At 55.0% G+C, this 26478-nt stretch overlaps 2 protein-coding genes and 1 long non-coding RNA gene across 9 annotated transcripts in view; 1 reads left to right on the forward strand and 2 right to left on the reverse strand.

Moving 5' to 3' along the window:
* Positions 1 to 334: 334 nt before the first annotated feature.
* Positions 335 to 15584, reverse strand: TEPSIN (TEPSIN adaptor related protein complex 4 accessory protein). Of its 4 annotated transcripts, none has more exons than XM_073310961.1 (13): positions 15510 to 15584; positions 14385 to 14457; positions 13662 to 13753; positions 11344 to 11437; positions 10946 to 11013; positions 10691 to 10769; positions 9620 to 9691; positions 8367 to 8570; positions 7656 to 7830; positions 6925 to 7026; positions 6394 to 6472; positions 5692 to 5826; positions 335 to 5110 (listed from the first exon to the last, which is right to left on the reverse strand). In XM_073310961.1, exons 1-13 carry the CDS (start codon positions 15549 to 15551, stop codon positions 4499 to 4501), a joined length of 1827 nt encoding a protein of 608 aa, XP_073167062.1. In that variant the 5' UTR covers positions 15552 to 15584; the 3' UTR covers positions 335 to 4498. The 4 variants fall into 4 exon arrangements, with proteins under 4 accessions (XP_073167062.1, XP_073167063.1, XP_073167064.1 ...); XM_073310962.1 differs by lacking the exon at positions 15510 to 15584 and adding an exon at positions 14940 to 15488; XM_073310963.1 differs by lacking the exon at positions 6925 to 7026.
* Positions 15585 to 16039: 455 nt separating this feature from the next.
* Positions 16040 to 17739, forward strand: LOC140897842 (uncharacterized). The gene is made up of 2 exons (XR_012154828.1): positions 16040 to 16129; positions 17472 to 17739. It is a non-coding gene; the product is annotated as an uncharacterized lncRNA (long non-coding RNA).
* A 1108-nt stretch (positions 17740 to 18847) lies between these two features.
* The window catches only part of SLC38A10 (solute carrier family 38 member 10), a 47315-nt gene continuing 39684 nt past the window's right edge, over positions 18848 to 26478 (reverse strand). For 3 of the 4 annotated variants that reach the window (XM_073310958.1, XM_073310956.1, XM_073310959.1), the window contains 2 exons: positions 22330 to 22509; positions 18848 to 22204 (listed from right to left, as the gene is read on the reverse strand). In XM_073310958.1, the coding sequence (XP_073167059.1) occupies positions 20997 to 22204; positions 22330 to 22509 (1388 nt within the window). In that variant the 3' untranslated portion in view covers positions 18848 to 20996. The remainder of the gene's footprint in view (positions 22205 to 22329; positions 22510 to 26478) is intronic. The other variant, XM_073310957.1, reaches the window with a different exon arrangement.

A 26478-nucleotide genomic window follows, 5' to 3' on the forward strand; every position in this document is an offset into this window, starting at 1 on the left:
GGCAGTATACAAACACAGAACGCAAAGATGATCCCTGCCTCATCTGGGATGAGTGCTGGAAGAGTTAGGTAGCTGCCTTCGTATCTAAAACAAGAAAATGTACATCAAGTAGACTTTTAGAGCCCTCAGAATCTCTAACTATTTCTCATCCTGAGGTAAACCCCCTGGATCCTGCAGCAGCAGGCATGTTAGGAAACATGCAGAGCTCTGGATTCATTGGCTCAGCTTCATGCAGACACAAAGGTGGTTAGCGTGTCTTTTCAACATTTCAGATTTGCTAAAGAAAATTCTGGGGGCTTTGAGGTTCTCGAACATGACGACAGCTTCAGACGAGGTTTTATTTTGTTTCAAAACAGAAAATTGGAGATGTGACTGTTCCAATGGGCACAAAGCAAACAGCAGCTTTGCACTACTGCAGTTGGTTGCCAAACTTTCCTGAATCACAACCCCTTTCTGGGCTCTTGTGTATAACATTTCAAAACACTACACCCCATTCAGAAAAGCTGGCTCTGGGGCTTGGGTGGGATATAAAGTGTCCCTCTGAGTCGGCACAAGCCATTGCACCAGATGTGTCCCTGATTCAAGATAATGGGACTGAACTGGGGCTTTTGTGACCATCCAGAGCAGGGTTAGCATTGTTTTGAAGTTCTCTAGCAATTGCCCGCTGGGGGCTTTACACTGATAAGCCAATCGGGTGGACTCCTCTGCTCATTTGGGGAATGAAAGAGACAAGAGCATGGTGCTGCACAGCACAACAGAAGCCTTCTGTGTTCATCTTGTTGCCTGCATGGACTCAATTCTTCCCACACTCGCTCTCCACTACCATGCTGAGGTTCCAGAATAAGAAGGCAGAGCTGCCTTCCAGTAGGTGAGAGGGATTTTTTTTAAATAGAAACTTCCCTATTTAAAAATGTTTATAATTTAAACTCCATCCCCACCTCTCCAAATCTAAGAGATGCTGTATGACTCTCCACGTGCCATAGTCAGCAAAAAGGCTTACCTGGGCCTGGGTGAAACGTATGAAGCAAGCAAAGCAGAAGTGATTAAAAGCAAATCTGAGGCTAAAACGTCCCATGTAATAATCTCGAGCACTATTGACCAGACTTTTTACATGTAATTTTTACTCAGGAGTCCCTACATCAAAGGGAACAAGTAAAGCAGGGTAAAATCAGCCTGTGTTGTAGTTAGAAGGAATCTCCTCCTGCCAATATCCTGGCACTTATGTGGCAAATTGTAAATTATTGCCAAAAGTCTGAGGCGAGAGTCTGTTTTCCCATCCCCACTTATCGGACTATCATTGGCAGCTTCCTTGTCAAATACTGGGGTGATGGACCCTATATAAAAGCCTGGCTGGTGGATGGATTCACTTGTATCAATGCAGCACCTTTACTGGGTCTGTTGATGCAGAGAACTGGGTTGCTTTGGGGCTTTTCTGAAATGGTACCAGGCCTGAGCAGTAATTCATGGGAAAAGCCTGATGTACAGACACGGGTCTGCAACTCTAGGATGCACTGTGAGGTCAGGTGCTCTGAGGTCTGCCAGCCGGACAGGTTAGTTCAACAGACAGACACAACACAGTTACTACAGATGCTGCCCACAATGCCCCCTCCCCACACCGACATGGTGGGTGGCAGAGGGCCAGGTTTCACAGAGGGCCAGGTTTCACAGAGCCTACCTGAAGGAATGCCAGGGGACTATTTATATGTCAGCAGGCAGTTCTCAAGAGGAAATAGAAAGCTTTCCACAATTCAATGATTTCAAACCTAATTGTGCATAGCAAACCTAGTTCCTCTGGAGAGTGGCAGGGAGCACGAATTTAGGGATCATTATGCCCCAGTTCTGGGCCTTGTTAAAGAAATACAGACTATCTGCCCTCCTGATTGCACCCTGCTGGCACAGCTGTGCCCTGGAAGGCAACCCTGCCAGGGTATGCTGAGTGTGAGGTGGCAAAAGCTGCAGGAAGAGGGAAATTTACAGGCTTTCCCATAGGATAACAGCCCTTCAGCGTAAGCAGTCTAGAAGCCAGCTGCTTGAACAGGGAAATCTGAACCATATGGATGCTCAGCAGATTATGTAGCTCTGGAACTGGAGAAGAAGAGTCCTCTCAGACCCTAGCAGGGGATTTGGTTACATTTCAGCCTGTAGCTGCTTGCTCCTGTGAGGTCACCCATCACTGCTTAGGCCAGGAAAGCCATCCCAGCGTGCGGCGAAGCAGAACCCAGGTTTCACGTGAGACACAGGCAATAACTAAGCACGCTTTGTACCTCAAAACAAGAGACTTAGTTGAACTTTAAATATACACAACTTAGTGTTTATTAAAGTCATATTAGCAACCCCCTCCCACACACGCTCTGTAAACATGGAGCGTCCTCCCAGGCTTTTTGGACAATGGTCCCTTCCCTCCTCCAGCCCTAAGACCACAGACAGGTTGCAGGAGAAAAGAACACTGGCATGAGTTTGATCGGCTGACGGGAGATAGGGATGTGCAATGGTAACATGTTGTAGGAGAGCAGAGACCTGGCTGCAGGTTGTGATTTGCACACAGCAGGAGCCCCCTGCCACAGTTCTGCCCTGTGGGACAGATCAGACATTGCTAGAAAGGGATTTTCCCCAGGGATTTTTAACTTGCCTGTTGCAAATTTGCCCAAAGGGGACAGGTGGGCTGGTTTGGATGTCATAAGCCCAAGGACAACACACAGACTTGTACATAACCAATTCTCACAGCAAAATGGACTCGAGTGTGAAGTGTGAATGCTAAATAAATGCCAATCTGCTGCCCAAGACAGCCTGTGCCTGTAATTTGGCTTCCCTTTGCCCAGTAGGATTTGGCAAGAGCTCAGTAGCTACAATATCAGATCCTCAGTAGGAAAACCAAACCCACCTCAAACAGATTCCCACAGCAGCTCAGCCAAAGCCCGCAGGGCACATGGTTTCAACTGAGGTGCTGTGACGAAGTGGGCCTGTTCTTAATGTTTCCTCCGAATATTGTGGGGGTGCCTCAGTTTCCCCTATGCAGTTCTTAAGTATCTAGGGGGTGGGGTAAGGGTGTATGATCATTGCAGAGCCCTAGAGGGCAGGTGTGTGCAGGGGTCTGGACACAGAGAATGGCCGACACCCTGTTTCCTGGCAACTGATGGCCTGGGCCCTTCCCCCCCTGCAAGGTGAAAGCTGAAGGGTTGGAGAACAAAGGAATCAGGTGACCACCTGGCCCAGGAAAGGAACAAAGCCCAGAGGAGGAGGGGCTGGAGGGAGTTTCAGTTTTGGGGCTGGCTGGGACATGGAGTGAAGGGCAGACGTGGTTGTCTGGCTCACTGGCCCCAAAATGGACCCAGCTGAGGGGTCCCGTTCTCTGCACCTGCAAGCTCTGTTTTAGACCATGTTCCTGTCGTCTAACAAACCTTCTGTTTTACTGGCTGGCTGAGAGTCCCGTCTGACTGCGAAGTTGGGGTGCCGGACCCTCTGGCTTCCTCAGGAGCCCCGCCTGAGCGGACTGGCTGGGGGAAGCGCACGGAGGGGCAGAGGATGCTGAATGCTCCGAGGTCAGGCCCAGGAAGGTGGAAGCTGTGTGAGCTGTGTGTCCTGAAGACAGGCTGCTCACAGAAAGGCGACTGCCCCAGAGTCCTGACTGGCTTCATGGGGAGCAGTTCCAGAGCATCGCCCAGGGACTCCGTGACAGGTGCCTAAAGCGTCACCTTCCTTGAAACGATCTTTGGAAAGCTGGCTTCCAGACTGCTGTGCTGAGCCTCCCTCCCCCCGTAGCAATGGGGCTGAGTGGGTGCTATGCTGGGGAAAGGCAGCCAGCATCCTTGGACCTTCCAAGGTACCATTAACACACCCCCCCCCCCAACACACACGTATGTGTTAAGTGATTGAGCCAGTTACTAGTACATTCATTCACACAGGCCGAGGCAGAGCACAAGAGGTTGAGTCCATATGGACTCACTGCCCCTCCCTCCCCAGCGTGCCCCAGGCCCTGGTCTGAGCAGTGTTGCAGACTACCACTGATGGATGACCTGAGCAGGAGGCCAGAGCAACCAAGGACATATGATTAGCCTTAACCCTGTAGCACAACCTTAACATGGGGGTACAGTCAAGGGGACTCTCATCCATCCTCCCTCCCTCCCCCCACTTTGGCAGCCTGGAACTGGCTGTCGTGGACACATTCCCTCTTTCCCCCCACGGGTGGGATCATGCTGGATTGTTTTTGTAGGGTTGCTCATGGATTTTTCTAGGGCACCCCCAGGGATAAAACTGAAGGGAGCAACTGGGGACTCCATTTCCTCATTGTGCCCCACCGCGATACTCCCCAGCAGCACTGGCCCTGCCAGCCCCCTTCAGCAGGATGTGGACTTGGCAGCACCGGCAAGGAACAGAGACCTCGCTTTGAGCTGAGCAGCCAGTGCCCCTGTAGTGCCAGTCAGTGTCCCTGCAGTGCCGGCCTAGCAGTGACACGCAGCAAACAAGACCCCAGTTCCTCAGCATCCTGCTGCCCCAGCTGCTACATATTGAGGAAGGAGAACGCAGAAGGTTCCCTGCTGCCCTTGGAGCCCCTATGAGCCTTGGTGCTGGCAGTCCCAGTGCAGGGCAGTGTCCTTGGAACACGAGAGGCACATTCCTCTCCACCAGAGTTGGCTACTGCTGTGCCTGGAAGGGCCACCAGCTCCATGCCAGCGAACAGGGAGAGGCTCTGAGGGGGTGCGGCTTCCCCCTGCCTGCCATGCAGCATCTGTGCGGGCCCAGAATCCATCTGGGCAGCATCCAGCTGGGGCTCAGGCCCCATTAGTCTGCACTCCACCTCCTGCTGGCACCGACCGCCTGATGCAACAGCCCCAAACTGCTCACAGATCTCCGCTTCTGTGCCCTGCTCTCCCTCAGGGGCGGGCACGGCCGCAGGATGCACATCGAATGCTGGGGATTTACATGTCTCCGAGAGGAAAGGAGCTAAGCTCACGGGTTTGAGAACTGTCTCTCCTGCCAGAGGCATGAGGTCTGTCAGCAAGTCGCACGTGTGCTGTGGGGCGCCCCTGGCAGGAGTAGAGGGATCCATGTCCAGCTGTGATCTCTTGGGAGATGAGCAGCTCCTGCACAAAGCCTCAAACTGCCTCAGGAGCTGGCAGGGAAAGGGAGGAACAAAGCAAGGAGTCAGTGCAGCACGGCGGGCCTGCCCTGCCACTAACCCCTTCACAAGGGGGCAGCCTTCAGAGGCCAGCAACAGACAGCTGGCCCCTGCCAGCCTGCTCCTGATGGGGGCTGGATGGGATTTTGGGGAGCCCTTTTATGCTGCCCCCCACTGCCTGGCACTAACACAGGGAGTGCTGGAGGAGAGTGGGGTGTGCCATGCACAGTAGATTAGACATCAAACTGGTATCCTGCCTGGCAGGATTCAATACCTGATGCTTTGCAGGGGGATCACCCGCCATAACGTACCTGGCCTATTGTGCAATATTTCATTGCAGAGGAGAGAACATTCCTTCCTTCCTGACCTGTGCAGCCGCCAGCTGGTGCCCTGAAGCATGTTATCTCCTCTAGGAGCAAAGTTCAGCCCAGGACTGGGGGTGGGAATGACCCTCCACCCTTTTGTGCTCCCTGCTCCAAGGCAGGGAGGATGTAGCTGGGTCTGGCCGGGCAGCACAGAGCCAGTCCCTCAGGCTCGCAGGCTGTGCTAGGGTGTGAGTGAGACACAGGAGTCACCTTTGTTGCTTTGTTGGCCACGGGCCCAGGGCTTCTTTGGCTGAGCTGCTGCAGGTGTTGCCGGGTAATCATAAAGATCTGCTCATGGGCCAGCAGGTCGGAGCACAGGAGGGAGGATATGGCACACATGGACCTCTGGCAAGGACAGAAGAGAGCAGGGTCAGAAGACAGGACCTAAGCCGATACTGCAGCTGCCGGCAGCTCGTCCGAGCCCACAGCCCTAGCCCAGGGAGATGGTTTTAGTGCCATGACACGCACCAGGGCAACTGCCTGCGGAGCTGGGGCTTCTTGATTACCCAGGGCCCAACAGCAGCAGCAGAGCAAGTTTCCCCAGCCCAGCCCAGGCAGGACTAGCTCCAGGGCCCAGTCACTCAGTGCCCATCCACGGGGCAAGGGGTGCTGGAGCTTTTGCCGTGGGAGCCCTTCCCCACTAGGGACTGGGCTGTGCCCCAGCAGTGCAGGCAGATGGGGGCATGAATCAGCTCACAGCCACTGCTGACCCGCTCTAGATCCCAGTGTGACTCAAACGGGCTCGTTTCCCGAGCCACCTCCTCCCACGGGGAAGCCGGGGAACCCCTCCACACTCCTGAGGCTTCTCGGGCTGCTCAGCGGGCCCCGTCCAAACTGCCGTCTGCCTGGGCCTGCAGGAGCCACAGAGCATGTGTGAGCTGGGTGGATGCAGCGTCTCCCCCGCGCACCCACCATGCAGACGAGCTCGCTGGGGTCCTGCAGCATCCGGCTCAGCAGCTCCAGCACCACCTCGCAGTTCAGCAGCCCGCACCTGGGGAGAGGGGGCAGCGCCTGGTCATGGCAGCAAGCGGGATGCAGCTTCCCAGGCTCATGCAGGGTTGGGCTTGGCATCCTCCGCCTCTCCCAGACAAGGCTGCAGAGATGGCAGAGACCCGCCCCCCAGGGACTTTCCTGCCCCACCACCTCAGGGGTCGCTGAGTGAGCCCTCTAGGGCAAATGGTATGGGGCAGCACCTTGGCTAAACTCCTGGCTCCCTGCTCTGCTTTGTGGCCAGATCCAGAGGGAGGGCAGGATCTGCCCATCAGCCAGCCCAGGAAGGGGCAGGGGGCCCAGGGGACACTACGACCAAGAGGGCTTTGGGGAACACCCAGCCTAGCCTTCTCTGGCATCCCGGCAGGGGTGGGGAACACAACCTTGCCCCACAGCCCGGTGCCCTGGCAGCACCATTGCGGGTGTGGAGGAGGGAACGCGGTGAACTCTTACTCTTTGATGAAGTGTTGGGCCTCCTCCCGTGTCAGGAAGACCTTGGAGCCCCTGGTCAGCTCACTCACCAGGCTCAGCTCTTGCATGCAGTCACCCTCCACCCTGCCGGGGGGAGGAGACACCAGCCCTGTTACCTCTGTTCTGCGCGGGAGGACGTACTCCTGGCCCCGCTCCCCGATTCGGAGGGGCAGCAAGCAGGCTTCCCTGCCAGCTCAAAGACCCCCCCCCCCAATGGCAGGGCACAGAGAGGGCGAGGTGCAGCTGGGCACAGGCCTGGGTGCTAGGCACTCCCGCGTTCCTACGCTGCACCAACGCCAGCCCTGGGCAAGTCACTGACCCTGGCCACCAGCCCCAGCACACAGGCAGCTGCAGCCACGCAACAGCCCCAAGTGCCGTCATCTTGCTCCGCCCCCCATGTGGGGCTGAAAGGGCCCCCAGACACGGGCCCCACTGGGTGAAGCAGCTCAGGCTGGATGAACCTCCACGTCCAGTGCACTGAGCCGGGCAGCTGAAAAACTGGGGGGGGGAATGGGGACCCAGCACCCAGAGGGGACATTGAATTAACAGGGCCCGGCGAGAGAGGAGACCATGCTGCGGGGGCATTAAGCGACTTGCAGGGATACTGGAAAAGGGGGAGCCCAATGGTTTTAACCTCGGCTGCATCCCTGCCACAAGCTCAGAGCTCCTTCTCTCTCTCCATCCTGGCCCCAGCCCTGGGCCCTCTGGCTCACCTCTCAGTTACGTTCCCCAGCTCCCTGCTGGCCCCCGAGGGGCTGTCGCTGCCTGATTTGCTGCAGGAGTCGGAGGTCCTGCTCAGCTCCCCGTTCTCCTGCGAGGAGTTCTGGGAGCTGTGCCCACTGTCAGTCTCTTCCCAACCACCTCCTGCCTGCCCAGGCCGGTGACTCACTGCAGGAGAGGCAACAGGAAGAGAGAGTCACCCAGAGCCAGAGCTTCCTGCCTGCTTCAGGGATTGGCAGACAGCTCTGCCACGACCCAGCCTCCCCTGCACCATACGGGCAATGGTTAGCATGCCGTAGGAGCTAGGGCTCTTCTTCTATTCCAGGCCTGGACTGTGGAGCAGTGTTATGTGCTGCTAAATGGCAGCTGTGTTTCACCCCAGAGGTGGCTGCATTTCAGTGTGGCAATTCCTAGGATCTGCCGAGCATGCGGTGAGCCCAAGGGTGGGAGGGGAGAGGGAGAACAGCCAATGAACATTAGGCATTAGTGCCACTGCACGGAGGAGCATCATCCAGCAGCGAGAGCCAGGAACTGGCGGCCCGGACTCCTGGGTTCTGTTCCCAGCTCTGTCACTGAAGCTAACGTGTCCATCTTTAGAGTGGGGCGTCGGGAGCCCTGATTCAGCAGGGGCGATGACGTGCCAGGGCTGTCTGCGGGAGCTACCATGGGAGATGCTTTCCATCACCGCAGCCCCACACACCTACCTCGCATGCTGAGGGCTGCGGCAGCCGGGGGCTTCCGAGGCACCGCACAGCTTTTACCAGGAGAAGGCGCCGTCACGGGCTGGTAGGCATCGTCCTGCAGCTCCCTGGGGCAGGGAGGGGGGAACTCCGAGCTGGGCAGCACAGCGCTGGCAACCACCTCAGCTGCTTTCTGTATGGTGGCAAGCAGGGCCTCGCTGGCGGAGGCTGGGCAAGCACAGGAGAGGCCAGGGCGTGAGTCTCTGTGCAGGGATCAGCCCCCCTCTGCTCCGAGGGCAGTGCTGCCACCCACCCTTAGGGCACCCTGCCCGCAGGGGGGTAATTAGGCTGGATTCCGTTGCCTGCCAGGGGCTGTATGGGCTTTGGGCTGGTGGACGGGCCTCTGCCAGCTTCAGGGAGGCCTGAGCTTCTCCCAGCCCAGCAGCCCTGCCTGCTCCCTGGCAACAAGTGGTCTCAGAATCCAGCCCCCACCAGGCCTGAGCTCCTGAAATATGCCCACGGCTACTTCCCTAGGGAGCTGCCTAGAACTGCCCCGCACAATTTGTAGCAATGCTAGTTGGCACGAACTGGGCACCTAAGAGGCATCTCAGCAGGGACGCCAAGGACTGAATGGGCCAGGGAGACTGAAGTGCCCTTTCACCCCCAGCCAGGGACCCTGGGTTGGGGCTAAGGCACAATGGCAGGGGCTGGGCACAGGGGAGTTCACCCTGCTGCTGGCTGGGCAGTGCCTGCTTTGGGGCTATGGCACTTCCGTCCAGGCCTCTCAGCAGCGCATGAACGCTGCCAACCCAGAGTGTTCGAAAGCCACGAGCCAGGCCCCAGAAATCACCAGCTTGGCTGGAAAGTCCGGAGCTTTATTTTCACATAATAAACGTGGGGTTCTTGCTCTTTGCCCTTTGGTTTGTGAACACGCGGGGGCATTCGGGTTGGGGTCGCGAGATTTGCTCTGCCGTGACCAGGGCTAAAAACTGGTTTCCTGTTTTAAATGATTGCAGAACCTCTCTATCCCGGGCCCTAGGAGCGGAGGATGCAAGAAAAAGCACCAGCTCTTGGGAGCAGGGTGACCAGATAGCAAATGTGAAACATCAGGACAAGGGGTGTGGGGGTAATAGGCACCTATATAAGAAAGTCCCAAATATCGGAACTGTCCCCATAAAATCGGCCCATCTGGTCACCCTAGTTGGGAGCCTTGGGATAAACCCCCGAGAGGTGGCAGAGGGGGTGGTGCGGAGCAGGGCTCTGGGGACGGCACTTACGGGAGCCGCTTCTCTCGCTCGTGAAGCCAAAGCCTTGCAAGGAGCTGCAGGGGCTGGGCTGGGAGCCCATTCCTATGACCGACAAAGCACGTTTCAGAGAGAGAGACAGAGAGAGAGAGAGAGAGAGATCAAGGGTCCCCTCCCCATGCTGTGCCCCCTTTGCTGATTTCCACACTCGGGGTGCCCGTCCCGCTGCCCAAGGGCTGGACACAGCCAGCCCCGGTTCTGCAGGGGCACAGAGCCCGGCCGCAACTGCAGCTAACTTTGGTCTAACTCTAAATCAAATTCGGTTAGCAATGGGTGCTGCCCCCTGGTGGGGAAATGCTCGTGGTGCTGGGGAGGCCAGCAAGCGCAGCCCGGAGCCCCTCCCCAGCCGCCGCAGGAACACAAGGCTGCAGGGCTCCTTGCTTCTGTGACCTTTAGAGGTAGCATTTTCCAAGGGGCTGAAGGGAGCCCGGTGCCAACTCCCACCAACTCCCCATGGCACCTAATGCCCCTTGCAGCCCCCACCCCATTTCCTGACCCTCCGTTTGACGTGAGTCGCTGCCCAGCCCCATGGCACCCACCCGACAGGAGCCATAAGGGCCGTTGCTTTCCCTGTTTTGCCAGCACCTCCATAGCCCCCAATAAGGATGCATTTGTCCTGCCATGCGAGAGGCACTGCCTGAGTTCCCACCCCAGGTTCCCTGGGTGGGTGGGTTGCAGAGGGGCCACAGCAGCTCCACCAGCTGGGAGGATGCAGGGGCAAGGACCGATCCCCAGCTCCGCTGGCGAGTGGGATTCCCAGGATTGGGAGCGAAAGCAGCGCAGGGTCGTTACAGGGCGAACCAGCGTAAGCAGTGAACTGCCCACGGAGCCTGAACGCCCCTCCCCAGGACTCCCCTCATTGATAAGCAGCACTGGGGGGAGCTTGCCCTGCTACTGTCTGAGCTGCACCTGCCCTGAGGATAAGGCGCCGCCATCAGCCTCTTCCCCCCCCAGCACCCTTCTCCAGGGCTGCCAGCTCAGCACCTCCCAGCAGTGCTGTGAGTGGGGGGGGGGCGAGGCGCACACCAGGGGGCTGGTGCTTACCTGTTGGGGGAAGTGGCCTGCAGGGCTGAGCAGAGGGCGGGGGCAACAAGGTATCCGAAAATAAAGCACTGGCCAAGTCCTACAGGGAAAGAACGGACTGTCACAGCAGTGAGAGAGCACTGGGCCCCCAGCCAGCTCCAGCAAATCCCTGGCCAGTGCTTGGAGCAGGGGCGGGAAGGTGCCCTGAACTCCCCCGACCCCTGCAGAGTCCTCTCCCCAGGGTCAGTCCCTTGGGTGGAGCAGGGTCTCACTCACCTGTGCTGCTGCTCGGACCTTCTGGTACAAGCTGTTGCCGTGCAGGGGATCTGGCGGCCCCGCGAACACTAGAAGGCAGAGCGTGAGGAAGGGCTGGGTTAGTGCAGCTGTGTAAGGTCTAACACAGCCTGGGTGCAGCTAGAGGGGTGTGCCGGGCAGTCATCACGTCACCCTGAAGTACCATCCCCACTCCTGAACCCCCCGACGGCTGCACAAAGCTCACAGCCGGCAGCAGGGAAATCAAGAGCACCGGTGGGATTTGGGGCTGGCAGCCTTTCCCTCCGCAGTGCCTTCCCCAGTCAGTGCAAGGTTGGAACAGCGTTGCCCTCGGCCGGTCTCTCTCCTGCTAATGGCGCTGACCCCAGCCCAGCCCCACGGCTGCCCAGATGCCCTGTTACCTGCTGCTTCCTGGATGAAGGTGGAATTCCTTTTCAGCTGCTGTAGGAACTGTGAAGAGCCATGCGTGCACATGTACAGCAGAATCTTCAGCACCTGGAGACACAGGAGAGGCTGAGCAGAGTCTGGGCCACTGGAACTGGACACATGGGGACTCACTCGGCTGCCTGCCTTTCACCAGACCAGAACTGTTCGGGGGGTGATGGAAAGCACCAGATCCAGACTCTGGCAGGCCGGGGACCCAGGTGGAGGGAGCGAGTGCAGAGACTTCGCTAGGAACGCCCGGAAGCCAGCCCCTCCCCATTTACACCAGGGGGGTGCTGGCACCAGCATCCCCGCTGATCAGCCCTGCCCCAGCCTCAGTCCCCGCTTTTCCTGGGAACATTCAGGTCACAGGCCATTGTGGACAAACTAAATGAATTCTTTGCATTGGACTTCATGGCTGACGATGTGAGGGAGATTCCCACACCTGAGCCATCCTTTTTAGGTGACAAATCTGAAGAACAGTCCCAGATTGAGGTGTCATTAGAGGAGGTTTTGAAACAAATTGATAAACGAAACAGCAATAAGGCACCAAGAGCAGATGGTATCACCCAAGAGTTGTGAAGCAACTCAACTGTGAAATTGCAGAACTACTAACTGTCGTCTGTAACCGATCATTTAAATCGGCTTCTGTACCAAGTGACTGGAGGGTAGCTCATGTGACACCAATTTTTTAAAAGGATTCCAGAGGTGATCTCGGCAATTACAGGCCAGTAAGCCTGACTTCAGTACCAGGCAAACTGGTTGAAACGATAGTAAAGAACAAAATTGTCAGACTCAGAGATGAACATAATTTGTTGGGGAAGAATTAACGTGGTTTTTGTAAATGGAAATCCTGCCTCACCAATCGACTAGAATTCTTTGAGGGGGTCAACAAACATGTGGACAAGGCGGATCCAGTGGATATAGTGTACTTAGATTTTCAGAAAGCCTTTGACAAGGTCCACAACCAAAGGCTCTTAAGCAAAGTAAGCAGTCATGGGATAAGAGGGAAGGTCCTCTCACACATTGGTAACTGGTTAAAAGATAGGAAATGAAGGGTAGGAATAAACGATCAGTTTTCACAACTGAGAAAGGTAAATAGTGGAGTCTGCCAGGGGTCTGTACTGGGACCAGTCCTATTTAACATACTCATAAATGATCTAAAAAAGGGGTAAGCAGTGAGGTGGCAAAATTTGCAGATGATACAAAACTACTCAAGATAGTTAAGTCCCAGGCAGATTGTGAAGAGCTTCAAAAGGATCTCACAAAACTGGGTGACTGGGCAACAAAATGTCAGATGAAATTCAATGTTGATAAATGCAAAGTAATACACATTGGAAAACAATCTTAACTATACATGTAAAATGATGGGGTCTAAATTAGCTGTTACCATTCAAGGAAGAGATCTCGGCGTCATTATGGCTAGTTCTCTGAAAACATCCACTCAGTGTGCAGCGGCAGTCAAAAAACTGAACAGAATGTTGGGAATCATTAAGAAAGGGATTGATAATACGACAGAAAATATCCTATTGCCTCGTTATAAATCCATGGGATGCCCACATCTTGAATACTGCGTGCAGATGTGGTCACCCCATCTCAAAAAAGATGTATCGGAATTGGAAAAGGTTCAGAAAAGGGCAACAAAAATTATGAGGGGTCTGGAACGGCTGACATATGAGGAGAGATTAATAAGATTGGGACTTTTCTGCTTGGAAAAGAGACGACTAAAGGGGGATATGATAGAGGTCTATAAAATCATGACTGGTGTGGAGAAAGTAAATAAGGAAGTGTTATTTACTCCTTCTCATAACACATGAGCTAGGGGTCACAAAATGAAATTACGACAGCAAGTTTAAAACAAACAAAAGGAAGTATTTTTTCACACAACACACAGTCAGCCTGTGGAACTCTTTGCCAGAGGATGTTGTGAAGGCCAAGACTATAACAGGGTTCAAAAAAGAACTAGATAAGTTCATGGAGGATAGGTCCATCAATGGCTATTAGCCAAGATGGGCAAAGATGGTGTCTCTAGCCTCTGTTTGCCAGAAGCTGGGAATGGGCAACAAGGCGATGGATCACTTGATGATTCCCTGTTCTGCTCATTCAGTCTGGGGCACCTGGCACTGGCCACTGTCGGAAGACAGGATACTGTGCTAGATGGACCTTTGGTCTGACCCAGTAGGGCCATTCTTATGGCGGTCCCAGCACCCTTGAGCTCTTGCCTACCTTCTGCCTGCACCCTAAGGATGGCCCCTGGTGCTGCGCTCCCCCTGACAGTGCCCAGCTGTCCAGTTACCTTCAGCTTGACGTGACAGGAGTTATTCTGCAGTCGGTTCAGGAGGTGCTCCAGGAGGCACTGGCTGCTCCCTGAGGAGTCGTGGGAGATCTCTGGGAGGGTGCAGTGTTAGGGAAGTGATGCTCACTCCAGTCTTATTACTAATGAGCAGCCGATGTCAGGTTAAAGGCCGAGGACTCCAAGGGTCAAAGGATCCTGCCAGTCCCTGAGCCATTCCTACTCCTTGATCGCTGCTAATGCAGCCTCATCACAGCTAAACAAAGAGCAGCAGGTCTCCCTTCCCCACTTCCGCCTCACTGAACCTCTGCCCCACTCACCCTATGGCATAGTACTCCTCCACTCCCCAAAATACCAGGGTCTTAAACCTGCTGCACCTGCCTCCTCCAGCTGGGATTCACAACAGAACAGTCCCTCTAGATTCTCTTCTCCTTGCACCCAAAGATCTGAGAGCACTCTGCACACATCCATCCGTCTCTCAGTATCCCAGGAAGAGAGTCAGGCCTGATTTCTCTCCTAAGGCTGACAGCTGAGGCACAGGGAGTCCACACTCTCACCATGGAGTGTGATTCCAAAGCGCTAGTGATCCCTGCTTTTAGTAACTATTACCCAGGCAATGGAAATATCTGACACTAGCCTTGAAACCTATGACAATCTCTTATAGCAACTCTCTCGCACACAGCTCCAACTCTGCATTCCCAGCCTTACACTGGGAATAAAGGATACTTGCAATTTCCTCAAACAGGTACCCAGGGCATGGGACGTCGTCATCCGAGGTGCATTTCATCAGAGTGGGCAGCTGAAAGAGACCAAGCCAACGCTGTCCAATCAGAGGTAGAGGGGCAGACCCATCCCAGGGAGCCACCAAACCCCCTTTCGACATCTCACCCCAACTGTTAACACTGTCCCCAGGCACATGAGATATCAGCTGGAACAGAACATCTGCTCCCGTCCCATCCCCCCCACACGCCCACAACTCCAGTGCGCACTGTCCATGTGCTGAAGGGACTGTCCCCACGATCCAACCGAGACATAAGAGAACCTCCACGCCCCTCACAGCACAGTCCTGGGGACAAGCAACTCCCTCAGCTCTCTGCTGCCATCATTAGCTGCCGCCTAGGGAAGCTAGGACAGCTGGTCTGGGAAGGACGTGGTACACCGCACCCTACGAGACGTGAAGCCTAGAGAAACGTTGGTCAAAGCCTGGCTCCAGGGAGACTCCAGGTCCCAGGCTCTGCCACTCAGACCCAGAGGGAGCATCGCATGCTGGGCCTAGGTCACCTCCAAGCTCCCACCCCGGGTGAAAGCAGCTGCCGTCTCCTCCACTAGGGGCTCGTTACTGTAGGTCCAGGCAAGTTGCCAACGCAGTCTCTCAGATGGGCAAAGTCTGGACAGACCCCCTCTTGTCCCAGCACCACCGGGCAGGTCACGCGGGCCCTGGACCAGAGACTTCCCACGCTCAGTGCCTGGCCGCACAGGGAAAGCCCGGGAGGACGCAGCATGCCCCTTCGCCCTCCCACACCGGCATCCTGAACTCAGCAGGCTCGATTTCAGGCTGCCCCTGGGGGGGCCAGGGCAGCACCAGCGCCACCAACAGCAGGGGTGGTGACATCACTGCAGCCGGGGGGGGGAGAGGACGACGAATGCAGTGACGTCACATCGCCGTCATGGGGAATGACGTCATATAAGCTTGGGGTCGCGGTGACGTCACGCGAACGTGGTGACATCACAGCTCAGGACCCCCGCGCGATTCTTCCCTAGCCCAGCCCCAGACCCGTGGTCCCCTAAGGCGACTGAGGCCGGCCCCCCGGAGGGGACGAACAGCGGCAGCCCCCAGCCCGGCCCCCGTACCCGGGTCAGGAAGCCCAACCGGTCCCGCAGCGGCACCGCCATGATTCTCTCTGCACCCGTCCCGCCCTCGTCTTCCCGCCCCAAGACTACCCTGCCCGCCAATTAGAGTGCGACTTTCTCCCAGCTCAGCCAATCAGCGCCAGAGGAGGGTGGGACCCGAAAGGGAAGCGACTGACGCCAGCTGCGCAGGCACGAGAGAAGGGAAGTAAATAACCGGCAGCTCGTCCAATCAGAAGCCCCCCGTGTCGGAAAAGGGACCAATCAGAAGGAACAAGGAAGGTGGGCGTTATTCGTAACCAATCCAAAGCCTCGTCAGGGTAGGCGAGGGCTACGAGAAAGCGAGATGGGGCGGTGTTTAGTTGGAACCAATCCAGAGCCTAGGGCGGTCTGATGGACAGGACGCTGCACCTCTCAGAGGACAGCAGTGGCACGTGGATAGCCGTGCCCAATGGGAGAGCGCTAGGAGGCTTGAGGAGCAGCGAAAGGAGCCTACCGGAGCCCGGCCCATCATGGCGGCGCCCAGCGAGTAGGGACTTGCCATGTCCGGCCAGGGGGTCTGGCTGCGAGCCCGGGAGCGGCTGCGGCGTTTCCCCGAGCTGCTGGCGGGATGTCGGGACCAGGTGGGGCGGGGCCTCCCCAGCCCCTGCAGGCCGCTGCTCGCCCCGGGCCCGGCTCAGCCCCAGCGGCCAGAGCCCCGAGCAGGGCCGGGCCGGGAAGGGAACGGTGGTCACGGGCCGGGCCGGGCCGGGGGAGAGCAGGGGAGGGGTCCCCGGGCAGGGCGAGGGGAGAAGGGCAGCCCGGGCCCGGGGGGGGGGGAGGAGGAGGAGGGAGAGCGGCGGCCCGGGCGGGGGGGGGGGAGCGGCGGCGGCCCGGGCCCGGACGGGGCGGGGGGGGGGGGAGAGCAGGGGAGGGGTCCCCGGGCAGGGCGAGGGGGGAAGGGCAGCCCGGGCCCGGGGGGGGGAGGAGGAGGGAGAGCGGCGGCACGGGCGGGGGGGGGGGGAGCGGCGGCGGCCCGGGCCCGGACGGGGCGGGGGGGGGAGCGGCGGCGGTCCGGGCCCCGGGCCCGGACGGGGGGGCGGTGGAGGAGGAGAGCGGCGGCGGTCCGGGCCCGGGGGGCGGGGAGCGGCGGCGGTCCGGGCCCCGGGCCCGGACGGGGGGGCGGTGGAGGAGGAGAGCGGCGGCCCCCTCCTCTGGTCCCCTCCCGGCGCTGCGGGTGACCGGGGCGGCGGGGCTCTGACCCCGCCGGTTCCGCCTGCCGGGGGCGGCGGCTCCTACGGCTCCCTCTGGTTCCAGGCAGCCGCCTACGGGCGGTGCGTCGCTGCGACGGGGCCCGGCCAGGGCGCGCTGCGGAGGGGCGCGTGTGCCAGGGAGTTCGAGGCGCTGAGGCGGTGCTGCGCCCAGGCGGTAGGTTGCCGGGACGAGCTGCCCGCAGGGTAACGGGGAGGGGGGGCCCGGGGGGGCCCTTCTGGCGGGTCCAGCGCTATCGTGCTCGGACCGTCTTGGGGGCAGTGCCGTAGACAAAGCGCGGGCCTGGGGAAGTAATTCTCAGCCCTGGGACTCCTGCCCAGGGCACCTGACATCTAGGGCACCTGACATCTAAGACATCAGGCAGGACCAGTGCCGCGTCTTGTCCGCGGGAAGGACAGTCCTGTAGATGGGGGATCAGGAAATCGGTTAATTTTCAGCCTTGACTCAGCACGTTACAGCCTGTGCTACAAGATGACGCTGCCCCTCAAGACCCAGGAAGCTGTGGGAACGAACAAACGTTCGGACACGAGGGGATAGAACAAGTACAGAAGGAGATAGGGGCTGCTTCCCCCTCCATGGTGATAGTTTCTGATGGTCGGGGGTGGGGGGGGTCTTATCTGGCAAAGTCCTCACAACAGAGCAGAAACTGCATTCTGTAAACAGAAAACACCAATCTTCCTCCTCCTAGCTTATCTAACTCCCTTCTTTTTACAGGCAAAGAAGACAATGAAGTGAAGGCATTAGTAACAATGCAGGGGGGACTGGAATCTAGATTTACAGTTCCTGGCTGGTGTCTGTCCAGCTATAATCAAGTAGTTCCAGGACAGAAGAATCTGCATAATCTAGAATTAGATCAGAAGGAAATGGGAGCCTAATAATGGAATAATCAACTCTCTTTCATGCAACCTCCTCCCCCAGCTGTTTCAAACAATGCATGTAAACAGATGTTTGGAATCTTTTTTTAAATAAAACTCAAATCTGAGTCAGTGTTAAGACCTGCTCTTTATTCTACAATTTAACTATGCAGTCTGGAAAGGGTAGCAAAAACTGCACTAAAACTAAGCTTCTGTTCTAACAAGTGGCTACACTCCCTTTGTTTGCTGCAGTACATTTAGCCTACTCTCAGATGGCCCTATTGTTATAGATTTTTGTCATGTGGCTGTCCGGAGAATTTAGGATTCCATCTCCCCTTCCCACACAGTCATAGGAACTGCTAGGGTGGGCAGAAATACAGAATAGGTCACTTAAGAGAGGGCTCTGCTTTAGCTCACAGGATTTCATTATCTCTGCCCATATTATGACTAATGCTTGAATTCAGCTAAAGCCATGGTATGCTAAAGAGCTACCCCACTCCAGCTGGGAACCTTGCTGCTAAACCTCCACTTCCCATGTGAATACAGGCTTTCAAACTGCAGCTTTGAAAACCTAAGCCCTGAAACTGCTAAGAGGAGGGGAGAAATGGGCCAAGTTTACAGACCATGGCTCAGCTCCGCTTCAGTGGTTGGCAGTGTACGCTCCTCATCCCAGCTCAGGCCAATGGGTCATGTTAACCTCAAGGCTGCCAGGGCCCTTGAAGTAGCATAAGGACACTGTTTAAGTTTAGAGGGTTAAGCATAGCGCTAGGGAGGAAATGCGGGGTACTAGGATGAGTAAATCCAAGTTGCAGCTTGATAGAAGGAAGGGAGGTGCTAGCTAATGAAAAGCACTCTAAGAGCAGGTTTGATCCTTGTCGCTGCTTGGGGCATGAGCCTGCTGGAAGCTGCACCCCACTTCACACTGCAGTCACCCTGAAGCTAAACAATCCAAGTGGCACTTCATGAAATCTCCCATTTCAGGGCACATAGGGAGACCCTCCCTTCCCTCACAGCAAGGAGGAGCCTTGCTTATTTTCTCCAGCCACTAGCTGCAGCAATGGCAGGGGGATACTTACCTGGCAGGGGAGATACCAGAATGAGCAGTTTCCTTAAGGATAAGTACAGAGCACATGCAGGGCTTCAGTTGCACCACTCCCATCCCAGACAGCAGAAACTGTCCCCCGAGGGCCAAGAGCAGCTTAATGTTGCTCGTTACAGCAAGAAGAGGTCAGATCAGAATGCTTTAACTTATTTTATTGATTTGCCTGGCTTGGCCACTCCTCCGCCATTCCCCTGAGCACTGCAGATACAAGCTGGTCCTAGCATGGAGAGGTAATGAAGTTCCCTGCTTTTGTCCAGCTGGGAATCTCTCATTCACAACAAAAATTCATCAATATTGGCCAGATCCAGGTGCTGAGGCATGTCAGAATTATCTTTGGTCCCTTTGTGGTCGGCAGGCACCTCAACAGCAGCACATGGTCACCCTAAACTGCTGCTCGCATGGTATAAGAGAAACAGTGCTCCCTGTGCCAGGCAGGTTCACAACACAAAGCTGACAGGCCAGGGGAGATACCTGTACACAAGCTAGGTGCAAGCAGGGGGAGTATTTGGTTCCCACCCCCAGAGCTCCTTTATAGCTGCAGCAGGGGGCAGACTCTAGCTTTGGCCACTAGCAGAGAAGACTACTGCACTGAAAGCTTGGGACCAGCAGCCGAGTGTCTGACCTGCATCTGACTTTCACAAACGCCAGCAATCCCACGGAGGCCATTTTAGGGCCTCCTGCCCCAGAGCAGCATGTACCAGATATGGGTTAATTGAGACAGAGTAATGGAGGAACTCCAGCTATGGCAATCCTGTCTGCAAATGCCCCTCCTGAAGACAGACAGCTGCCACAGAGATTTAAGCACTTCAGATAATTGGCTGACTTTAAAGACAAGTCCCAATACTCTTCTTCCCTTTTAGGAGCTCAGAGTTCTCTAGTCTGAAGGAAGAGTCACCCCCCTAGAGTTTCTCTCGCTTGGTAACCAGCCCTCATCCCAACAGTTACATAGTTCCCGTTCCCAAGAGGTTAATCTGATATGAACTAAATGAGGAGGAGTTACCAAAGGACTCCAGTATAAAAAAACCTGACACTGCTGAGGTCTACAGGCCCCTGGCAGGGTGAAATTCAATCATTCTAGTGAAAGCTTGGGGATTTTTTTCTTACATTTGGCAATCTCATTTACCATACCTTAAAATTTACTACTGATCCCCGACTCTTGAAACAAACCAATTCTCTTAAGCGTTTCCTTCCTCTGCTCATGTATACATTACCCAAGAATCTTGATTACCGACCTCAATGGATTTAATCACATGTTGAAGAATTGCTCTGGGGGATACAACTATACCAAACATTACATGAACTCTGCAAAGGGAGAAGAGAGGTAGGTACAATTCTGAGACAACCTGTCCCTTCAAAATCACTCAGTTTCATTCCCTGATATCTGCTGCTACTTGCCGCAAATCTCAAGCTGTTTTGAGAGGGGAAGAAGGGAGTCTGCAGTTCCCAGCACAAGCCCCTTAATGCACTTTGGGCAGGAATACGCCCGTAGTTAAAAGCACAATCTGAAACGTAACATCCAAGGAAGAGAAGAAGGTAAAGCTCTTCATTATTGCTAGTATGTGGCCAACTGAATGATCCCTGGGTAGAAGAGACAGCACAACAGTAGCCGTTGTGCCTGTTTAAGGCAGCATCTTACATTAACTACACTGATATTCCTAGCACAAACTTCAACCCAACCACGTAAGGCTGACGGAATGGCTTCCCATTGAGAAAAACGTACCCCAACAATTGGCTAACCCAGTCCTAGCGGACGTATTTTCAACACAGACTGCAACATTCCAGGAGAAGTGGAGCCATGGTGAGCTCCCCTTCTCGAGGCCCAGATAAGTTGGACTAAGCAACTCAATGCACTTACTGGGAAACATTTACAAGGAGATGGTTTGAGCAGCCCGGGATGTGCCTCGATACTGAATGGGGAAATTGGGGCAGGATGGACGAGGCAATTCAACATGAACCAAACAGAACAGATCCTTTGGGAATGGGGAGGACCTTCGAAAGCCAGAGGGCAGTCGGAGCTTCTCTTTCCGGGTCACTGACTCTCCAGTCACCCCAATGACAAACACGGGCAGGACGTTAACACTGAAGTAAATGAATGGGCCGTGGCAGCCCCCAATTCCATGGAGAGAGTAGTCTGAGGTCAGAATGTTGGTACCCAGTCCAAGTGAAGTGCTGCTGGGTTAGATTGTCAGCAGTTGCGTATGCAACTGGAGTCCACATGGTCGCTTGCTGCACACGTTAGGAGTGATAACGGCTTCACCACCAATACAGCAAGGCCGGGTCTCATCACACCTCCTCCTCTGCCATTTGTTTGATCTGCCGACTGTGAACCACTTGCTGGATGCCTTCCGCTGCCTGGTTTAATCGCGTCTCCAGGGCGCTGCGGAGGTCGTTCACTTTCACATCTGGAAGGGGGTTGAGACCAATGATGACTCCTTCCCTCGCCTCAGTCTCCTCCTCCAGGCGAGGCGGCAGGTCCCGTCTCCTTCTCCGGAGGTCCAAGTCAGCCTGCAGTTTCAGGTCCCGGTTTGGTTTGATATTCTCCTGGTCTGGTTTCTGATCCGCAGGGGGCGCTGCTCCCTTCTCACGCTTTAAGGCAACGTCGTTCTCAAAGGCATTCTTCTCAGCAGGATCTTTGAGAAGTTTTTCATCCAGGACCTTTTGCTTGTTCAAGTGGCTTCCCTGAGGATCCTGCTCCACATCCACTGCCTTTCCCCGGAGAACTTCTTTCTTAGCCTCCACTTTGCCAGCCTGATCGACCTGCTGCTGTTTGCTGCCAGCTCCATCGGCCTGGTCGTCATTTCCCGTTCCTGGATGCTCCTGTTTATGCTGCACGTTCTCCACCACTTGCAGTTTATTTGAAGAGTCCACTGGAAGTTCCAGATCTTTGGGCTCCTCTTTATTTGCTAGTTCTGGACCCTTCCCTGCTGCCTCCTGAGCTTTGACCGCCCTTGGCAGCTCTCTCTGGGTGTCAGCGACTGCTCCTGCCAACACCTCTCCAGCTTCCAGGGCACTCTTCTTCTTCTCTTGGTCATCTCCCACGGCTTTGGCTTCATGGCCTCCCCCCAGTTCCTTGGCTGCGGGCTTCTCTGGATGGTTTCCTGCTGCCTGGACTGCATGTCTGACATCATTAGCATGTTGTGAATCATCGCTGTGAAGTGGATCCCCTAAGTTCTCTAGAGAGTTTTTAACAACTTTGTTCGCCTTGTGTTGTGGGACCTTCCCACCCTTAGGAAGAGCCTCAGGAATTTTAGGCCCAGCTACACTGACTTGAACTGGAAACTTCATTCTAGGTCTGTGCCCAGCCTCTTCCAGATCATCCACATTCCCTTGGTGTCGCTCTGCTAAGTTACCAAGCTGATTGCCAGGCCCTGGCTGAGGAGGCTCCAGTATCTCCTTAGGGAGGTGCTTTGCAGCAACATCTGCTTTACCATCTTGGCCCTCTTCCTCTTTGCTCTTTGCAAGAGGCAGACCAGGCTCCTGTGGTATTTCTGCTGCAGAAAAATAAATGAAAGCTCTTTTTTAGTGCATGCCCAACAGCAGTTCTCCCCTCTCCACAGTGCACCTGCCAACGTGCCAACCCCAGAGCGTGGCAGGTGTTCTCTAGCCCCGGCCTTACCTTGCTTTGGCTTCTCATCACCTCCCTCCTCCTGCCTCTGCTGGTGCATTTCCTTATGCTGCTCTTCAATCACAGCGAGCAGTTTCGCCTGCTGGTCTAGTAGCTGCTTTTGCTGCACCTGCTGTTCTTTAATCACTTGCAGCAGGACGGCATGATCAAGCACCTTTGTCTTCCCAGCTTCTAATGTGAAAAAAAAAACAAAACACACCAGGGGGCGGGGGGAAAAGAGAAGAAAATGAAGCTTGCTGGGAGCGGCAGAACAGCTCCTCACACTTAGTGTGGTTATTGGGAGGAGAGGGATAGGTGGGTACATGCTTCTCCCCCCAAAAATAACGCTTGCACATAGTCTAACCAAGTAACGATTCATTTCAATAGCTATCCTTCTCCACGGGCCACAGGAGACCCTCTTCCATATCTGTGACCCGTGTTTTGCTGTCATACTTCTTGACCGTAGCCCGACTGCAATTCCCTTCCTCACTCCTCGGAGAAGTCCCACTGCAATCGGGGGAGCAAGGACATGGGAAGAGGCCCTCTTAGCAGCAGCACGGAGATCCTCCACTCGACAGGAGAGCTGAAAGCTCACAGCAGCCGGACGCAAATACGTGTGTGTGTGTAGGGTGAAGGTGACCGCCACCACAGGACAGGGCTGTCTGATCGCTCCCCTCCCCCTCCCACATACAACTTCTTCAAAAGGAAAGCTAAGGGCTCTGCAGCTAACCTGCACCCCCAGAGCAGAGAGTGGCAGAAGCTACCATGGGCAATGTTTTGGAGGTTGCTTTTCACACAAAAGGCCAGGAGACTCAGCGTAAGACCGACCAGTGCACTTGTATTTATCCTGGAAGGGGAGAGGTCTCTGAAGCAAGGTGGTACAGAGATAAGGGACAATCAACAGCTAAATAGAATCAAAACAAGAGGACTTCTGCTTTTTAAAACCCTTCTATAATCCCCAAAGGGGCTGATGGATAGATAGGCAGTTCTGACTGCTCTCAGGGTCTGCGATTACCTCTGCAGGGGCTTAATATGGCAGTTCTAGCTTGGAACCCTGGAGAGAATTCATCCACTTTAGTGGGCCTAGAACATTTACTCCTAGCTACCGTTGAGCAAAGACATATCATTCTGGGGCCTTCTGCTGAGTGGGAGCCAATGCCCAGGAGTCCAGCAGTTCATCTGAACCCTACTGAGAGGGAGCCCAGCCCAGGGAGCCTACCAGAGCATTCACACCCGGACATGGAGTATCTGCAAAGCCTCCAATGCGCGGCATCCGATTCTAGCCTCTCAAATGGACATGGGCTGGGGAAATGCCCCTCTTCTTTACCCAGACCTGACCCCTGCTTTTATCCTAATCAGGTGAGCGACGTCTGACAGCAGGCACAGGCTCTGAAAGACCCAGCACCACCGCAGTCTAACACACGGCATGACCCAGGGGCTGTGCTCAGGTTTAGCTGTCATGGTGTTAAAGGCTGCGTGAGCCACTTTACAGCTTTGTGGAGAGGGCAGGAGAGGGTAGAGGGAATAGATTGCCAGTCTGAACTGGAGTAAATTTCATCCAATGAAATCTGAAGTGACCTAGGTGCAGTAAACTGGTGCTCACAAACATGCCAGTAGAGGACGCAGCATAACGTATCAGAAGACTGTACGTTAAACCACGACGAAACCCTGCTCGCTAGCTCTGCACAAACACACACACTGGGGGAAGGCATGGAGAACACACTGTTACTATTTGAATATATGAGTTCGTTTAGTGCTCAGAAGTCAGGGCCTAGCAACACAGACTTGATTTGAGCCAGGCACTGTGCAAGCTACATGCAATGGGCAAAACATGCAGACACCCTGTCTGTAGGGAGACATTACAACATCTTTCTGCTTAGGACATGCACCACTGCATATACTGTACAGTGCAGACCTGTCCTGTGCTTTTGCCCCACCCCCGACATGCCTAGTGGCATTTCTCCAAAGCTCTCTGGGAGTTTCCAGAATATTGCGCCCAAAGGAATTCATGGCAATGATTAACAGCCTGTAAAATGCCATTTAAATTAAAAAGGGAAGTTGTCCTGCTAATAACCCACAAGGTGACTAAAGGGGAATATGTTCAGTGCACAGCAGAATGCTATAAAACAAGCAGTGACTTTGGAATATTCCCGTTTACAAAAGCTCCATTATGGGCGGGGGAAGTGAAATCACTGGAGGAGTGCAGTTTCCTTCCCCCCATGTCTGTTTACTTTCAGCACTTTGCTCAGCAGTGCAAACAGAAGTCCTTTCTACTCTCACTTTCTGGGGGCTGCACTCCACTAGCTCTGCATGGTTAGCAATGCTGAAGGAGAAGGTTTCAAGCCAAATCAAACTTGTTTTCATGGAGATTTTTAAAAGTCTATGTAACTCCTCTCAAGCTTTTCACACACCCAAAACCCCGCTGGGCTGCTACCCCGTCACACTCCCTCTGATCTGAATGAGAGTGGAGGAAAATGTGTCAGACCCTGAATCGCTCTGGGGGGGCTTAACACACCTCTGATAAAAAATATCAAAAGCAATTTAACAAAGAAATGGAGAGGACTTGGGCATCCGGAGGGGCCGCAATTCAGGAGCTGGGGAAGGAGAGCCCAGAGAGAGGTTACGGTCAGCAAGGGGCATCCGTGCAGGAGGATTGTGAGCACCAACGTTTTCCTGTTTCTTTAGGTGAGGGATTCAGCTCTGTACAAAGGAACGGGACACATCCCAAACACTCTCTTACGTGCCATTAAAGCCCCCAAGGACTGTGTGTCACTTAAGTCTCTCAGGCCCTGTGCTGACTCTCTGCCTGGGGTGAAGGCTAACACACACGCTCATGCAATGCATTCACAAGAACAAAGGCCATGCATGCTACTCTTTCATTTGCACTTAAATCCTGGGATTTTAAATCCTCCTTACAATTCGATATGGTCATTCCTTGAGGTCCATACCTGCTACTAGCTTTTTAATCTCAGCTGTTTCAGGCCCATTGAGATGCGTAAGGAAGAGAAACAGATTAGGAAAACTGTGGTTTTTGTTTTGTTTTGTTTTTAAAGCAAATGAACAAGTCAGAAGCATCAAATAACCTTTAGAGGCACCTTCATGGGGAAGGCACCTTCATGAAACTGACAGATGAGGACCAGATGAATGCTAGATTCTACAAGACTCTGCAGAAACAGCCACCTAAACTCGTATCCCGCACCCGCACTGCATATATGCCGCCTCTCAGGATATGGCATGTTCAGTGTCACCTGGTATGCAGGATCTGTTCCCGCGACAGAGATCCCTGGATGTAGCCTAGTGTCATCCAGCAATTCACAGGGCCTGCAGCTAACCTGCTCTCTGGCCGTCAGGGAATCTGGTCTTTTCCAGTAACGCAGGTGTAATCTGCTGGGCACAGGTTTCACAGGAGCTCCCGGGGCTCGGTCAGTCTCTCTCAAGTCCACCATGGCGAGAATGTGAGCAACTGGACGCTCGCAGCGGTGACCAGCCACCAGACACGAGCCCTGGGTCTGAGTCTTGGATTTTGCCATCCCAGATTGGCAGAAGCTAGGAATGTTCCGGGGTCTATCTACACTGCAGCTGGCAGCGTGCTCCCCTGTGCGGGGAGCCAGACATGTGCTAGCCCACTAAGAATAGCAGTGTGGCCACAGCGGCCGGGGTGGTGGCTCTAGCTAGTCACCCGAGTACAAACCCACCTGACCCCCTGCTAGCTCGAGCAGACTGGTGTGTGTCGGTTGGTCTGTCACAGGAGGATGTGCCTTTGGAGGCAGCGCGCACGACCCTGACTACACAACAGTACACCGCTGTGCCGGCTGAGAGGCCATAGGCTCCAAACCCTGGCAGCGGTGGGAAGCGTCGGCCAGGTATTCTGGAGGCCAGGACTCTCCTCTTGGAGAAGTTAAACCTCGCTGACCTACCGTGTATCATGAGCTAGCATGCAGCCACGCAGGTGGGAACAGGCAGATCAGGTGAAGGATGTGTAGCTCCACACAGTGGAGTTCACACAGCCATTTCCCACTGTGGTTTTATTCTGGCTTCGCTCTTGTTCACCCTGGGGCCTCGCTCTGTACTCTAAGATTGAGTGGGGGGGGGGGGGAGAAGGGGAAGGGGAGAGAGAACCAGGACAGAAAAGCCGGGCCTACAGTCCAGCATGGGTCACAG

This window comes from Lepidochelys kempii, chromosome 14, assembly GCF_965140265.1.
Source record: "Lepidochelys kempii isolate rLepKem1 chromosome 14, rLepKem1.hap2, whole genome shotgun sequence".
NCBI lineage: Eukaryota > Metazoa > Chordata > Testudines > Cheloniidae > Lepidochelys > Lepidochelys kempii.

Bases quoted from the DNA above. Each gene is read 5' to 3' on its own strand.
- TEPSIN (XM_073310960.1), bottom strand. From the start codon at position 14,541: ATGTCGAAAGGGGGTTTGGTGGCTCCCTGGGATGGGTCTGCCCCTCTA. The intron at 13,754-14,384 runs GTATCCTTTATT...GCACCCTCCCAG, and splicing joins CCTGTTTGAGGAAATTGCAA to AGATCTCCCACGACTCCTCA. The intron at 5,827-6,393 runs GTGGGTGCGCGG...TGTCCTTGCCAG, and splicing joins CCAGCGAGCTCGTCTGCATG to AGGTCCATGTGTGCCATATC.